A 16460-nucleotide genomic window follows, 5' to 3' on the forward strand; every position below is an offset into this window, starting at 1 on the left:
AATTATAAATTATTATTATTATTATTACTGCTGCTGCTGCTACTACAGAATGTCAGGATGACCTAGGATAATGCAAATGGATGTCAGAGAGCTACTTCACATGTAAATTGTACTCAGTTAATGGGCTCCTGCTCAGTTGCTACTATGAATATAGAAGGAAAAATTCAAAGAGTGCCACCTAGTGGGCAAACCTCTGTCTTCCAAACACTTGAAAAACAAATCATTAGGTAGGATTGCCATTGCTAAATGTCCCAGTGTTGCCTGTCTTAATTCAATGGCCCTGTTCCAGAATGTGGCAGCTCCACAGAATATAACTAAGGATCCATGCTACAGACCTTTTGCAGCTGCGTAAGCTTTTAGAAACCCATCCACCATGTTTCTGCTGCTGGGTGTTTTTTGGAATTGTCATTGAATATGCAACCCTTCCGTTTTAATATCAAACTGTCTACTGAGCATTCTTAAAGGTGGTCCTCTCTCTCTCATTTATTTAGAATGAGTCCAACTGCAGTATGAAACCCAGTATGTAATCTGTTTAAAAGCCCAGGCAGTCACAAACATGCTTTATGTTACAGGATCACACATCCCTTGATGCTCGGCTCTGGAATGCACACCACAGGAATCCCGCACCCGGGTATCACATCTCCCTCTGGGAAACAAGAGTTTGACCATTACGACCGGAGCATGTAAGTGACCAGTTCTTGGGGAAAAGGTTAGGCTGGAACGATATAATTCCGCATCCATTTTGCACCTTTTTGAAGCTGCTTCTCCTTGGCAAAGCAGAGCCAGTATGGTGCCACTTCCAGTGGGGAAAAGATAGCTAGGAGGATGACATTTCACGCCTCTCTCAGCCACTCTTCTTCCCCCTGCCCCAAGGCCTGTTTCGATGAGGGTGGGGGAACTGATGCCCTTCAAATGTTTCTGGGTTCCTGTGCCATCATCCCTGACCATTGAGAATGTGGGCTGGGGCTGATGGAAGTTGGAATCCAACAACACCTGGAGGACCACAGAGGTCCCCAGCCCAGATGCAGACCATTTACTGTTCTTCAAATTGGAACTGTAAATGCAGTGGGTTTTGCCTCACATTTAATAAATCACGGGTAATATCTGTCTGTGCTGAATCAGATCAGAGATTGTACAGAGTCCAGCATTGTGTCTCCAATGGTAGCAACTAGGCCATTGCTGGAGTTTGTATTTTACTGTTAATATATATATATATTTAAATCTAAGTTTTGGCTCATGGATTTTAGTCTTTTCCCAGCAGCCAAGATTTCCAGTTACCACTCAGTTCTTTTTTACTAACCGGTTGCTGTTTTTTCCTGTTTCTGGCAAGGAAATCACAACCAGAACCAAAGAGAGAGAAGGAAGCGAAGAAGCCTACCATCAAGAAGCCTCTGAACGCTTTCATGCTGTATATGAAAGAGATGCGGGGGACAGTCATTGCTGAGTGCACCTTGAAAGAAAGTGCAGCCATCAATCAGATATTAGGAAGGCGGGTAAGAGCACAAAAAGGAGGTGGGGGTGTTCTGGTGACTAGGGAGGCGTCATGGATATGCGCTAGCAAATGCATCTTCAGTACTTCCAGAGGCTGTGGGCTTTTTGGATCCATGGTTTAAGAACATGGAGAGAGCCTTGACTAGAAGATCAGGCCTATCTAGTCCACTATATTGTTCTCACAGCACCCAGCCTGATGTCTGTGGGAAGCCTACAAGCAGGGTCTGAACACAGGCTTCATCCAGCCTCCTGAAGAGCAAATACAGACCCAACTCCACTGGGTTGGGAAAGATGGTGGAAGATGGCTGGCCTTTCATGCTTGGTGATGTAGATTCCCAAATGGCCATTTGCAAGCTGAATTAGCTGGAGGCTCCTGCAGCACTGTGGATGGGCTGCTATGCTGCTGTTAGGGTAACCATGCTTAGCAAGGAGGTTAATGGGGTGTGTGGGTGAAGCTGGGCTCGAGTGAAGCTGGGACTGGTGATTGTGGCCCATGCAGGGTATTTCTTTTCTTTAGGATACTCATTAATGGTTTTGAAACCACTCTCTTAGTTGTAGTGGCCCGGCAGACTCTATTACAGACTTGCAGCAGAATCTGAAAGGGTCAGCAGAAACTTAGGGACCCAAGGCCTCCATGCTTTTACTCCACCTCCTCCCTATATAGCCTAACTGTCCTCCACTGAGTGCATTTATGTGGGCTTCAAGATCCACTATAATGAATTTCATAGGTTGTCTTAAGGAACCTTGCGTCGCTGTAGGAACTGCCAAGGAAAGCCTTCAACGCCTTGCTTTGTGTTTTATTGTCTTTTGCCAGCCCGCTGCCCCCTGTGGCAGACTGTATGCCACTCCTCACATCACTGAGCATAATTCATTTTATTATTGGGGTTTTCCAAGGCTGCTGTGTTGTCAGGAAATTTAAGTTGCAGCAATATGTTTTCAGCTAAGACTCCAAAATTGTTTCTGGATTACTTCTAACATGTAAAGTGCTTTTCACTTCACAAAGCACTCGTCTGCAAAACCATGTGAGACAAATCCCAGTTATTTTCACCGTGTAAGTGGGGAACTTTTGAGTGAGGCCTTGGGACCTACCAGTGACCACTCAGTGACTCTATGGTTGAGCAAGGATTTGACTCTGGGTTCCCCAAGTTCATGATCAGTGGATTTACTGGACTCCTCCCCCCCCCCTTAACCTTGGCATACAACTTTCCCTTGCTTCTGTGAGCACAAACCACTGAGCCACACAACTTTAAATTTAATTCCAAGAACTCTACATTATAACTCTGATTTTAAATTTTGACAGTAAAGACCTGTTTTTTCCTGTACTTTTGTTTGTTCTGTAGAAGCCAAAGGAGGAGAAAACCCACAAAAAGAAATGGTTGTTTAGTCCAATGTGGGCTTCTCCATTTTCCCAAAACAGTTTTGTCCTACTTGAGCAGTCAAAATGCTTCACCATTCATGTCTAGAAATAAGAGACTGTTGCTTTCTGGTTGTATGGCAAAGGCTTCCTGCTCCCTGCTTGCACACAGCCGTCTATTTGAATAAAAACAGAGAGCTGTGTGCAACTACATTACAGTGACTAGAGTAATGACGTATAAGGACCAAACTAAGTCTTTGCTTAATATGTAGCAGCCAGCTTAGCATCTAGCATTTTTTTAGTTGATTACAGGTTCTGGGGGTGGGGCAGGTAATTGTCTGCAGTGCATAGGGAGGGGAGCTTTATCTACTCTCCCCAGCTGCAACCCACCTGAAAATCTCCACTACCATCACTACCACCACTTGGTATGGCTACAAACATTAAAGATTTCCCATTGATACCAATGGAAACTTTATTAAATTATTCCCTTGCCTTCCAAAATTCCAGAAACTTTCTGTTTTCCGATTCAGGGTGGTTTTGCCGGTCCTCTCAGAAGTGGTTGTGAGCTGCCTCAGCACTGTTTCCATATGTGGCAGACCTGGGGAACCTTCGGCCCTCCAGGTCCTGCTAGCCACACCTCCCATCATCCCTAGCCATTGGAGCTGGTGGGAGGTGCAGTTCAGCAACATCTGCAGGGTCGAAGGTTCCCCAAGCCTGATGTGTGGTATCCACTCTTAGCATTTGCTCTTTTCTGATCAGAGGGATGGTGTCTCTTGGTGTCTCACGGCTTTCTGTGGTTTCTGTTTCAGTGGCACGCGCTGTCACGGGAGGAACAAGCCAAGTACTATGAACTGGCCCGCAAGGAAAGGCAGCTCCACATGCAGCTCTACCCCGGCTGGTCTGCAAGAGATAACTACGTGAGTACTCTGGGTCTCTGGTGGCCTCCAAAGAATCATATGTCCATGAAGTTTTGATGTTGCCTTTCAAACTGTGTCCCTTTCCAGACATTCAGCCTGGGCATGAGAGGGGCTAAAGTTGGAAGGGGGCACAAGCATTGCAAAAGTGGGATGGGGAACTGGGAGCATGCACAGCGTCATGCACAGCCCCTCCATGCTTGACCTTCACTTGTTTGGGATGGAGGTCTGAAAGGAGCTTTGCGAGTGTGCATGGGCAAATGCCTTATCAGGATTTCCAGTATCAGAGAAGCTTGTAAGCTTATGCACCCAAATGCACTCGTTTTAAAAAAAAAAACCTTCAGACTTTCGCAGTACACAAGTGAAGATCAGATTTGGAAGCAGGGGGAGAAGCCATGTGCCACTCCCACCACACCCACTTTAGCCCACAGAGCTCCAGGTCAAATCCCGGAAGAGGATTTCTTTTGCGGTTAATGGTTTACAGCAATTGGTCTCACAGATAGTTTGCAGATGACACAAATTCAGAGAAGCAATTCCCAAAGGGTTAGATCAGATAAGTCACAGGGACATTAAACATACATATATAGATAGATGGTCAGGTTGACATTAGACGCAAGGCAGCCAACAATGCTGAGAGGTTTTCACTTTTAGGCTTCTGAATGTTTGGTGGGGCTGCTGGCTCTTCTCCCCTACTTTAACATCCGATTCCCACACTGCATTACAAACTGCTTTTGATGTACACAGACACCAAGATCTAGGCACTTCAGTTAGAAAAAAAAGAGTTGGGAAAACCCCTACCGATCTTAAGGAGGTCACCACACTATTTCCCGGACTAGCACCCAGGTGTTCAAAGGAACCAATAGAGATACAAATTTAACTGGAGGGCAGGAGTGGATCTACTATGAAACTAATGAAGCTTAGGTTCCAGGGCCCTAATCCTGGAGGGGGCCCAGAGTCCACATTGATCTTTGGGTCTAGTAGACCCAATTTGAGTGGCATGACTCAAAATGGTTGCTTTTATTGTCTGTATTTCAACAATCCCAAAGTTTGAGAGTTGGTAGCACAGGTGTTATAAAGGTGTGGTGATCTGTCACGGAACAACCCCATTGAAAACGATAACAGGACTTACTCAGACCTTGTTGCTGCTGGCAAAGGGGCCCCCATGACAGTTCAAGGCTCAGGGCCCCCAAAATGTAGTTCTGTCACTGCTGGAGGGTCCCTGCAGTAAACTCTTCTGAAACTACTGGGTTTAGGGGGTTAATTTAGTAAACTATAATACAGCACAGTATTTCCAGCAGATTGAACATTGCCGTGCTGTAGCTGTTATTCAGCAGCTCTTTTTAGCCCAGATGATAGCTGATATTAATATCTACATAGAGAGTGGCTGTGAGTATCTGTGTTTGCTCACTGTTAGTTTGGATGGCTAAAGTGATTATATATGTAAACTGCCCTGTGATATTTGGATGAAGGGCAGTATATAAATTTAATAAATAAAACAAAATAAATATATATACTGGAAGGGGAGAAATAAGAATGCCTGGTGGCAGAAGGGAGTTGGGAGTCCAACCATATCCAGAGGGCCTCAGCTTCCCCAACCCTGCGTTAGTGCTTCTGCCTCCGTCTTTCCTGCGCCAGGGTGGTGTAGTGGTTAAGAGCAGTGGACTCGTAATCTGGTGAACCGGGTTCGCTTCCCTGCTCCTCCACCTGCAGCTGCTGGGTGACCTTGGGCTAGTCACACTTCTCTGAAGACTCTCAGCCCCACTCACCTTAAGGGGAGTGAAAGGCAGGATATCAAGTCCAAACTCTTCTTCTCTTCTTCTTCTTTGCTTCCCCTCTTTCTATGGATCTCAGAGGCCCTTGTGCTCTGTATGCCTCCCTCCTTGCTAGCTAAACACAACATCCCAAAACGTATTTCTCCTAAACTTTTAACCTCGGATCTCTTTCTCCCCCTCCACTTTTTGCCCTTCTTTAAATTGTAGTAGGCAAGATAGTAGTGGGAAAATATGGTTTTTATTATTATCATCATATTAAATAGTGTTGGTTTCAGGATATGAGGGCCCTGAGCTATGCAGCCATCAGTAAGCCGCCTTAACCCTGAAGAGGCAGCACATAAAAACTGAGAGTTCTCTTAATGCTGCATCGGATCTTTTTGGATACTCTTTGCAAAGTGGGAAAGGTAGTACTGTCTGGGCAGTGGTCTCCTCCACGTTGGGCTTGAGCCCCTGGCAAATGTCCAACATCTGGAGCTGGCCGAAGGAATCAAAATGCAATAACTTCTAATGAGGTGTGACTCCAATATATTCAGTTTCTTGTTTGATTGAAACTTAGCATATTAAGGGTCTGTTTCATAACTAGTAATTTATCTGTTTACACTGTGGAGACTCTTTAGTTTGAGGGTTTGCGCTCCCTGTTTAGAAGTTCATGGTAATACCCACTTTCCTATCGTCTGTCTCCAGGTGCTCACAGTGCGAAATAGGCAGGAAAGCTGTGAGGTAATAAGCAGTGGTTTCTTTTTAATTTATATGAGCTTGCACTAGATTTATGGTCATCAGAAAAAAGGCCCTCAAGAGAAATTAAAATGCACAGAGAGAAGAGACTCGCAGCTAATACTAATAACAACCGCACCCATATTTGTCTTAGAGCTCTTAATTATATCAATGCAAATAAACACGTATTCTCTCTTGGGTGATATGTCATACTTAACTTTTGTTTGACATGATCATACACTTACCTGGCGAGAGATTAATATTGCTCGATCCATCTTGATCACGGCTTGCCCCAACATCATGTGCCGCGTTTGCTTTTGGCTCATGCTGACTCTGCATTTTGCGTTTGCCAGGTTCACATTGCTAGGTCCTGTTTGCTTCCATTGCTTCTTCTGATCCCATCCATGGAAGGTGACAAAAGCCCAGGATTTAAAGAAGGCAAATACTGCCCAAATGTCAGCTGACAGCTGAACTGAAGCAAATACTTCAAATTTGATAGTTCCCTTCCCTTTCTGAAACGTGTGCCAAAGATCTTGGGGGTTTAGGAGGCTGTCTGAGTGAACCCAACATCATCCAAGCTTCTTCGAACTCTACAGTTCATTGATTTGCCTCCATTCTATCATATATTTATCAAATTTGTATCCCACCTCTCCTCCAAGGAATTCAAAGTGGTGTATACGTGGCTCTCCGTTTCCATATTACCCTCACAACAACCCTTTGAGGTAGTTTGGGCTGGGAGTTGGCGACTGGCCCAAGTTCACACCCAGTGAGCTTAGTGGCAGAAGATGGAGATTTGAACCCTGGTCTCTCGGGTCATAGACTCAGCACTCTAACCACTACACCACTCTGCCTTTACCTGTTTCTGGTGGTCCTGCCAGGCCAACACTTCTTTGCTTTAAATCTGAGAGGCAGTTGGGAAAGGAAGTTGCAGTTTGCACCTGTACTTCCTGTCTGTCCCCCCCCCAAAAAAAACCATATGTGAGAGCTTATATCTCATTAAAAGAGGTTCATCCAAGTTGCTTTCATTGATGCATGCCTGGTTGGCAGCGTTGAAATTTTAAATTTGTTAAGAGAGAGCTTCCTACACCCTCCTCGTGACTTGTCAATGCACATGAACATGCACTTAAGGGGCATGTGCCCATCAATGAGCCCTGTATACGTTTAGGGAAGTTTTTAATGTTTGATGTTTTACCACTTTTTATTATTACTAATAATAATAATCTGTTGGGAGCTGCCCAGAGTAGCTAGAGAGGCCTAGCCAGATAATATAATAATATATTATTATTATTATTATTATTATTATTATTATTATTATTATGTGCCAACTCTGTGAGCTGCTTTTCCACCCCAGAGTGCAGCTGCAGTGTTTAAAAGCCTGTAGTTGGCTGGGCAGGGCTGTCTGCATGCATCTTCCCTGTAGACTCAGCACCCCGCAAACGCAGTTTGTGCTCCATTGTCAGGTAGCTCTACATCCCAACTTCCTGCACAAGCGCAGCATGTCACCAAATTTACATAGGCGGCTGTCTTATTCCAAGTCGGACCTCTGGTCCATCTTGCTCAGTATTGCCTACACCAACAGGCGAGGAGGGGTCTCTCCAAGGTCTACCTGGAGGTGCTGGGAATCGAACCAGAGACCTGCATGCAAGCAGATGCTCTACCCCGGAGCTATGGCCCTTTGGCTCCTGTGCATCATTCTCTTCCTATCAGGTGCATGCCAACATGGGTGGTAGTTTCACAGCATGTGAGCCTAGAGCAAGAGTAAGAAGATCTCTGGTGCTTGGAGGCTACTGTGCAAGAAACATATAGTTAGCCTTAAAGAACAGGGTACTTCTGAGCACTTTCTGAGCCTAGGAATTTGTTTTCTGTGCCAGAACTGAACCAGGTTCACATTCCCTTTCGCGCAGAAGTCCACCTACACGGTTAGCTTCCTTTACTTCAGCAGCCGGATTTAGGTGGCAAAAGTCAGGTTGCTGTTAAATAATTGAGAGTCAGAAATCTTTGCTCCAGCGATTGCAAATCACCCAGAGACCTGCTCAGGGTCCCCAGAATTTCTGAACTCAAATCTTTTCCTCCATGCAGATATGCAACTAGCTTAGCCTGGAATTATCCAGCTAAATGTAAAATGAGGATTTTGCATATCGTTTCCTCAAGTGTTTTAGCCAGATGGTTTTCTTCTAGGATGTTTCCTTTCAACTTTTTCACCACTCCCTATTTAGACTCATTTATAAATAGCCTGCTCTGGGAACTGGCAGAAAGTAAGCGTTGGGCAACAACCTGGCCCCATTCTCTGTTGTTTTTATTTTTTTGCCACTGGAGGGAGCCTGTTTGCAGGTAATAGATGGCCCTCTGCTCAGCTTCACCTGTTTGCTTTTCATTTTTGAAAGACACATCTACCTTGTATCATCTAGTTTGGCCAACATATTACCCTTTAAGTGTTCACCTTAAAATGCCTGTGAAGTAGTGGTGTATTGCTTGGGATCCCAAATCCTCATCCCAGGGATAAGAGGAGAGGTGATCAAAGAGATCCTCTAGACTGGTGTTATATTTTGGGTATATTATTCTATGTGTTGATTACAGTAGATTTATTATGCTTTCCTTGTTCTGCAATTCCGTCCCATTATTGCTGTCTGGAAGGGACCGTATACAGTGCAGCAAAAGTGGGATTTAAAAAAAGAAACCCAGAATATTCATGCTATGGAAAGTTATTTGATTTCAGCAGGAAGTTACAGGATATGCACTGATTGAAAATGAAGCACCATCATCATCGTTGTTGTTGTTGTTGTTGTTGTTAATTTTTTATACCCCATCCATCTGACTGGGTTGCCCGAACTACTCTGTGTGGCTTCCAACATAATATTACTCCCCCAAAACTTTTGCAGACATTTGCGTATGGCCACCCTAACATGAATGTGCAATTAAAAGGATATCTGGCGGGGCCCATAGGTCAAGTGGCCACATGCAAGAACTTTTGCATGGGAAAACTTTCAGGTCCGACTCTAGATATGTTCAGTTGAAGCTTCTCAGCTAGCAGAGTTGGGAAAGACTACAAAGTGAAATATGGGACAAAGGGGACAAAATTCAATGGAATTTACTCCCCTGTATGCATGTGGGTGGCCCTGTGGGTTAGACCGCAGAGCCTAGGACTTGCCGATCAGAAGGTCGGCAGTTCAAATCCCTGCGACGGGGTGATCGCCCATTGCTCGGTCCCTGCTCCTGCCAACCTAGCAGTTCGAAAGCACGTCAAAGTGCAAGTAGATAAATAGGTACCGCTCCGGTGGGAAGGTAAACGGCATTTCCGTGCACTGCTCTAGTTTGCCAGAAGTGGCTTGGTCATGCTGGCCACATGACCCGGAAGCTGTACGCCGGCTCCCTCGGCCAATAAAGCGAGATGAGTGCCGCAACCCCAGAGTCGGCCACGACTGGACCTAATGGTCCCTTTACCTTTATGCATGCATAGGATTGCCACCTTGTACTCAGGTTTCTTGAGCAAGTTGCTTTGTTGCTGAAATTCGCCACTTTATCTTCTATGGCTTTGGGGAGCTGCTTTGTTGCAGCGGCAAAACATCAGCGAATGCCCGTTTTGCAATGGCACCCATGGCAATTTCTCAAACATATATTGGAGAATCCACAGCCATAACAAGGTTGGGGGACCCTGAGTTAAAGTATTTAACCTGGAAGGACTGAGTGTTCTGCCTCGGAGCAACAAGACCAGTGATGTGGGCTGGCTTAATATAAGGAAATCAGTTTGTGAAAGTGACTGGCTGACTCCTAGGCACTGCATGTTTCCCTCCCCTGTCAAATGAACAGTCCATGGGAAGGCTTAGGAGTAGACTAGGCCCAGGTCCAAATGTGCTTATTGTGATATGCTGGAAGCCAGGAAGCAGCTGCTTTGGGAATCTCTCTGCCACCCTGCCCACACTGACTGTTAAGCTCTATCCCTGAAGGGAGGAGGAGGAGGAGAAGGAAGAATTTAGGTCAGCTTGCCGTCATATGACTTGTCAGACAGGAAATGAATTCACTCCCACACTTAGGAGCTTTTCTACCTTTACGCAGAGTACAAGGAGTTGCATTTAAATGTTTGCAGGTCTAAAACAGCAACCCCACCAGCAACTATGACTCCCAAGCCAGCTTTGTTCACAAAGCTTGTGATGGCAACTCATGAGAAAGCAAAGGATGACACATATTCAGTGCATGAACCAATGAAAGGACTGAGTGGCATTTCTTTAATAATTGCTGAGGAAAACAACAGACACGTGCAAAGGAGCCAACTATTTGCCCCAAAGTTGATGGACGTTGCCATTCAAGTAGTGTGCATGCACTGCATCATGTGATTGATTGATTGATTGGATTTATATACTGCCTTTCAGCATAAGATCTCAGGGCAGTTCACAGAATAAAATACAGGATAAAAAGCAAGTAAATAAGTAAAACAAAAGAGCAAAATATTAACCCCCACTTCCCACAGGCACATTTTAAAGGCTGTAGAATATTAATCGGTCAAAGGCAAACACTTACCTGTTCTTCCCATGTATTTTATTCAAGTTGACACCCCTGGACATAGGGGTGAAATAACAGGGTTGCAGCTAACTCTGTCCATGTGCAAATTGAACAGACTTCTGCATGTGTGACGAAACTTCACCTTCATTTCCTTCCCCCTGCAGCCCTCTACACACCCTCAAATTGGTTCTGTAACCCATGGGGATGTTCCAGCCAGATTTTGAGGGTTCATAGGGGGCTGCAGGGGGGAAGAGAGGAAGACAAAGTTCAGCGGCATTAGCAGACATCTGTTCATGTGACGTTGGATTCCACTCACTGAAAACGCCAGCGTAGATGTCTTAAGTCTTTTGCAAAAAGGCTTCCTTAATTAATGTGTGGTCTCTTGCTCTTGTGTTGCTATGGCTACTTTTCTAATACCCTTTCCTAATAGCTCTCCATTGACGCATCTTATTTGAAGACATTTCTGTTAGGCTGCTGCTTTGTGTTTTGTTTTTGTGTGTGTGTGTTTTTTTAAGTAAAGAAATATTAAAGTCCCAAAATGTAGAGTTTTATTAAGAACAAATATAAGGGCATCATTTCCCAGTACTCTTTCTATATGTTATTAAAAAGTGATGTTCACTAAAAGGGTTGGTCAGCAGAAGACTTTCCAAGTCCTCTGGAGATAAAACAACCTGATGGAAAATGTGCCAAGCACAGCAGAGGGTGGGGGAATCAACATGGGATTCACAATCCACAGGGAAATCCTGCACATGAACTGCAGCTGTGCATGGCCACACTCGATCCAATTTAAATAAAAAGAGCAGGTTTCCCCTAGGAAAGGAGTGGGGCAAGGGGGAAACCGCTCTAACCTGTGCTTTCTAGGCATGGGACAAGTGGAAGTGTGGATGAGCCCTTAATGCCTCCTTCACCTCCTTCTAGAATGGGAGCAGGGAGTGACATTGAGGAGGCTGCAGGGGAAATCAGCAAAAATTCTACTTTTCCATTAGCAAAAGCTTCTGCTGGATCAAAAGCCCTTCCCAGAAGTGCACCGCTGGATGTGGCCCACTTGAGGTTTGGTGTGTGTTTTGGCCCCTCCTAAGTACCTGCAGGATTTTCAAGAGGTGCTTCATGGTGTGTGAAGACTAAGCAGGGGTGACCTGCTAGCTGGCTACAACTATTCTGTCTGTAAACCCACAGTACTGTTACTATTTTTTACAACAGATGTGACCCAAAATAGCAAATACCCAATGGTTAAAAAAAGAAAATAAATGTATGTCTGCTTCCTCCCTCCAAGGCCTTCAAAATTCATCTGCCATTTTGTGACTCGAGGTGCTTATAGTTTCCAAGGTTCCTTTTCAGCTGCACAAATGACTTGTTTTACCGTAATTAGCCGGGTTGGGGTGCTGTTCTCTGTATAGGCTCTCTGCTAGGTTGTTTTTCTATCTGCTTCCTGATGTGCTTTGTGTACGTATTTGGTGCATTGTTTCAGTGGTCCCCGCAGCTGCTCTTTTAACGCTTTCCCCCTTGCTCTTCAGTCTTCTTCAGGCTCTTCGTCCCGTGATCACACAAAGTTTAACTCAGGGCCCCTGGAATTCAGCAGCACCTCGGGGCCGGTTTCTGCGGCAAGGGTAAGCGAATTCTGCAGCGAATGTCCTTCTGCATTACGGCAGTGAGAGTCTGTAACCATCTGCCACTCATGCATCCACCTAACCCAGCGTTGGCTGCAGAATTCCAGGAGCCCTGAGCTTTTCCATGGCCATAGAATTGCTCATTGGCTGTGGAATTTGTTGAGTTGAAGGGGAACAATCAGTGGGCTATGTGTGCTTGTGGCGAGCTTGTGCATCAGTGAAGCGAGTGGACGCTTCATGACAGCACTTTCCTTTTTTTAGGCAAATAGGTCGTTAATGTCTGATCAGCTTCAAAAACAAACCATTGCCCTTGGGAGCATGGTTTCGGGAAAACGCTTGCACAGAACAGAATAAATTGAGGGTTTGCAGGTTAGACAGTGTGGCTTTCCTTTAAAAGCAGTAAAAACAATGCATTCATGACCTGGAACGTATTGGCCTTGCACATGGTCAAAGGTGACCACCAAGATTTTTTTTTTTCAGTGGCAATTTCATTTTGAACACAATCAGCCTTCTGAGCTGCAAATGCTGCGGACATTATTTTATTTAAATTTGAATTGGATGCAGCAAAGTAGACAAAGGCTGGGTTGTTTGCATCCCACAAGGAAACAATGCAGACTCTACTGATTTGAGGTGTCATTGCACAAATATATTTTTTAATAGCAATGGGGTTGCTCTTTCTGGATCCAACCAACAAAGGTCCATCTGGTCGAGCATCTTAGTTTCCAGCAGTGGCCAGGCAGAGCCTTCCAGGAAACCCACAAGCAAGGCATGAAGGTAGTGCCCATCCCCTTGTTTGTCCCCAGCATCTGGTAATGATCATGGGTTGTGAAGCTTTGTATGTCTTGCACATACATATTGCCTCTCTTAAGATACTACTGTCCATGCCAGGATTTTGTCTTACCTGTGGCTTTTGCTAGTCAGCTTGTGCACTAAGGTGACAGCCCATGCATTCTAACCCCCTTCCTTAACTGAATTGCCTCAGCCAAACTGAAAGGGAGGAAGCCTGAAGGGGCTCTCCAGAAGTCTATCCATAGGTCTTCTGCCTTCCCCCATCCTAGTAACTTATTCAGGCTGTCACAGTCATGCATGTTTTGTAGCCCACCCTGTCCCCAGGGAGAGCAATAGTGAACAGTGTAATTGTTGTGTTAATCCAAAAGGCTAATGGGAGAGGCTGGTACTGGTTCCCCTCTCGCCTACTGGTAGATGATGCTTTCTAGTGGAAGCAGCTGGTAAAGCAGCTAGAAATCTGGCTTTTGGTTCTTCTTGGTGACTGGTGGCAGAAGGACCTGAGCTTTTCTTAGGGGAAGTGTCGTGGCTCAGTGGCAGAGCACCTTCTTTGAATGCAGGCGGTCCCAGATTCAATCCCTGGCAACTCTAGGAAGGGCTGGGAGAGACCACCTGTCTCAAATCCTGCAGAGCTGCTGAGTCGGTGCAGACAGTCTGACTCAGTACTGTATAAGGCAGCTTCCTATGTTCCCACAGGAGAAACAGCTCGATGCGCCGTCTTCCTTGACTGCAGCCAACAGTCAAGGCCTCCTTAAGCCTGTTATTTGGTGCAGGACATCAAGCTCTGACTTGGCTTTTTATCTTCCGCTTCTCCTGTGCAAAGAATGAGGGGCGCAATTTGCAACAGAGCAGCTCTGGAAGGAGGAAGGTGTTTAACTTTCCACTAGTCTGTTTTCCTCTGCAACTCAGCAAGCTGCTTTTGCCCTGTCCAGTGTTTCTGCTTGCAAACGTGTGTCCTGAGCCTGGAAATGGGAGAAAGCAGCTGCAGCTAAGGGGCAGCTGAAGAAGATAGCTGGCAAGGAAAGGAAGGATGAAGTGCTCTTCTCCTGCCCAAAGCTTCTCTATTGCAAATGGTGCCCTCTAGCCCGGTTTGCACAGGAGAAGCAGCAGTTGGGCTTTCAGGTTAGAGCATAATGTGCCGTGCCGTCTTTAGAACTCGAGGCCAGTGGAGGAGCACATAAAAAATCAAATGCAAGTAGAAAGCTCGTACATCAGAGAGAACACTTGGCTAGAGCCTTGTTCCTTGTCATGCTAGCTTTCCATGTGCCGCAACATTTGATGTAGGGAAGCGTTCAGATATGCAAAACCCCATGGCCATTCCAGTGGGAAATGTCCATAAGGATACCATCGCTAGCAGTCTTAGAATGTTGGAATTGATTTTTCAGCATTGGAGAGGCAGTCCAAAAACTGTATGTGGCAACTCAAGACAGTTTCTCAAAACCATACGCATGGATTTAAAACATGTTTCCATCTTACAGCCGACGCTGGCACAGAGCTTGTAAGACAGTAACTGCCACCAGCATTATGTTTTAATTGTAGTGTTGGGCAGCTGCGTAATAATGTAGGCCTCCCAATGCAAGCAAAATCAATACTATATGGAGAGGAGTGTAAGGAAAGACAATCTGGTTTGATTTTGCCTGCTTTCATCAGCGAAGCGGTTTTTGTGCCTCGCTAATGACAAACATGTTTAAACACTGTTTGAACTTAAAATGGAAAAGGCTTTGTTGTGCTCCATGTTTGCAATCTCGTCTCTGGAAGTGAAAACAAAAAAGCTGCAGTCCTCAACATGTTTACAACAGCGAGTGTGTCCTCTTGAGGGACTTTCTTCTGAGTGAAATAGAAAATAAGCTGCCCAAGCTTGCAAATACTATGCACTTTTCAAGCTGCTAGTGAGTGCAGTTTCTGTACCCACGAAAAATCTGAGGCTAGCATGAAGACATCACAAATGCTGGTGCAAAAAAGATGTGAATAACGAAAAACACTTAGGTTTATCTCACTTTTATTTGTAATAGTTACTTTGACATTATTCTTCATTCAAGGACAGTTGCTTGGGTGACCAAAGCTCATTTTTAACTATGATGTTCCAGGTGCTGTTCCTGAAATACGGTCCAACTTCTCCCCCCGCTTAAAAGACATTTTTAAAGGAGAACTTTTTCATTGATAAAGTAACTTGTGTAGGCTGCAAGCCTGCTGAAAATGAGATCACTGTCCACTTTATTCCACCCATGCACAGCAACCATTTACTGGAAATACATTCCTTCACATATGCACAGAATGCAGCTGCTCTTTGTTCAGATGGCTGGTGTGTGTGCATAAAGAAAGTTAGGTTCGCTCCTTAACCCAGGTCATTGCACCAAGGTGGCAGCACACTTTTTTTCTGTTTGGGACACAGGAAAGACTGTGGCACAATCCTCATCTACGAGCTCAATATATCCTAGCTGTGGGGAAGAGTGGCAGTCTTTCCGGTATTTCAAAATGTAAGCCAGAGACAATCTATGTGCAGGTAGGCATGGAAAGGGGGCTGGATTCATACCAATTTGTTCCAGCAATGGTCAGGGACCATAATACCTGAGAGAAGTATTTTATCAGAGACAATGAGCAAGAGTGCAGTTTGGCATTTTTTGTTTTTGTGTACTGTAAAGGATGGCATAAAAAAAATTTAATGAATAAACTACCAGTATGGGGCCATTTATGGGGAGGGTCCCTGGCCTCCCAATGCTCTCTATTTTGACCTCTTTTTTATATTTGCAATCTGCCTTTAGCATATGTTAATTTCAGCCACAGCATAAAGCACATGAATTGTTGATGTAAAAAGTAGCCATAATAAATAGCTAACCAGTCTCGGGGGGGTGGAGAGTTCCCAAGTAACATCCAAAACTAACTGATGTTGGGAAGGGTGTATGTATGTATGTATGTGTACACACAGAGAGAGGTTTCTTGCTTTTAACTGTAATCGTAGCTTTTCCTCCTTTTACATCTATAGGTCCCAGGGGCTCCTCTCCCAAATCAGCTAAACTGTTGCTTGCAAGATGTAGGTCTGGTAATGGCAAACTGTCAAAAGCTCTACCAAGCTGGTGCCACTCTCAGCCGGCTGGGCAGAATGCTGCAGTATGAGTTAATGAGGGGTTACTTCTGAATTAAGAGTTTAAAGCAATAGGTGGATCCATCTCATTTGTGGTTTTTTCAGTGTGAAGAAGCATTTGTGTAAAAATGATGTACCTTTTAAACAACATGTCCCTGACTGCCTGTAGAGCACGTTTTGACCACTAGGGGGAGGGTGCTACCTGCAATTGCCAATTGCACACCATACAAGGGGTCTAGATTA

The 16460-nt window shown here is 45.0% G+C and overlaps 2 protein-coding genes across 12 annotated transcripts in view; one reads left to right on the plus strand and one right to left on the minus strand.

Annotated features, from left to right (window-relative positions):
• The window catches only part of VDAC1 (voltage dependent anion channel 1), a 376203-nt gene that overhangs the window by 179788 nt on the left and 179955 nt on the right, over positions 1-16460 (minus strand). The window lies entirely within an intron of this gene.
• Positions 1-16460, plus strand: part of TCF7 (transcription factor 7) — a 112429-nt gene that overhangs the window by 90331 nt on the left and 5638 nt on the right. For 6 of the 11 annotated variants that reach the window (XR_003705227.2, XM_028718035.2, XM_028718036.2 and 3 more), the window contains 4 exons: positions 573-683; positions 1331-1493; positions 3655-3762; positions 12257-12349. Coding sequence is in view for 10 of the 11 variants with exons in the window: in XM_028718035.2 (XP_028573868.2) it covers positions 573-683; positions 1331-1493; positions 3655-3762; positions 12257-12349 (475 nt within the window). In the remaining variant the exon portion in view is untranslated. The remainder of the gene's footprint in view (positions 1-572; positions 684-1330; positions 1494-3654; positions 3763-12256; positions 12350-16460) is intronic. The other 5 variants (XM_028718038.2, XM_028718032.2, XM_028718040.2 and 2 more) reach the window with 1 other exon arrangement.

Source organism: Podarcis muralis, chromosome 2 (assembly GCF_964188315.1).
Source record: "Podarcis muralis chromosome 2, rPodMur119.hap1.1, whole genome shotgun sequence".
NCBI classification, from domain to species: Eukaryota; Metazoa; Chordata; class Lepidosauria; order Squamata; family Lacertidae; genus Podarcis; species Podarcis muralis.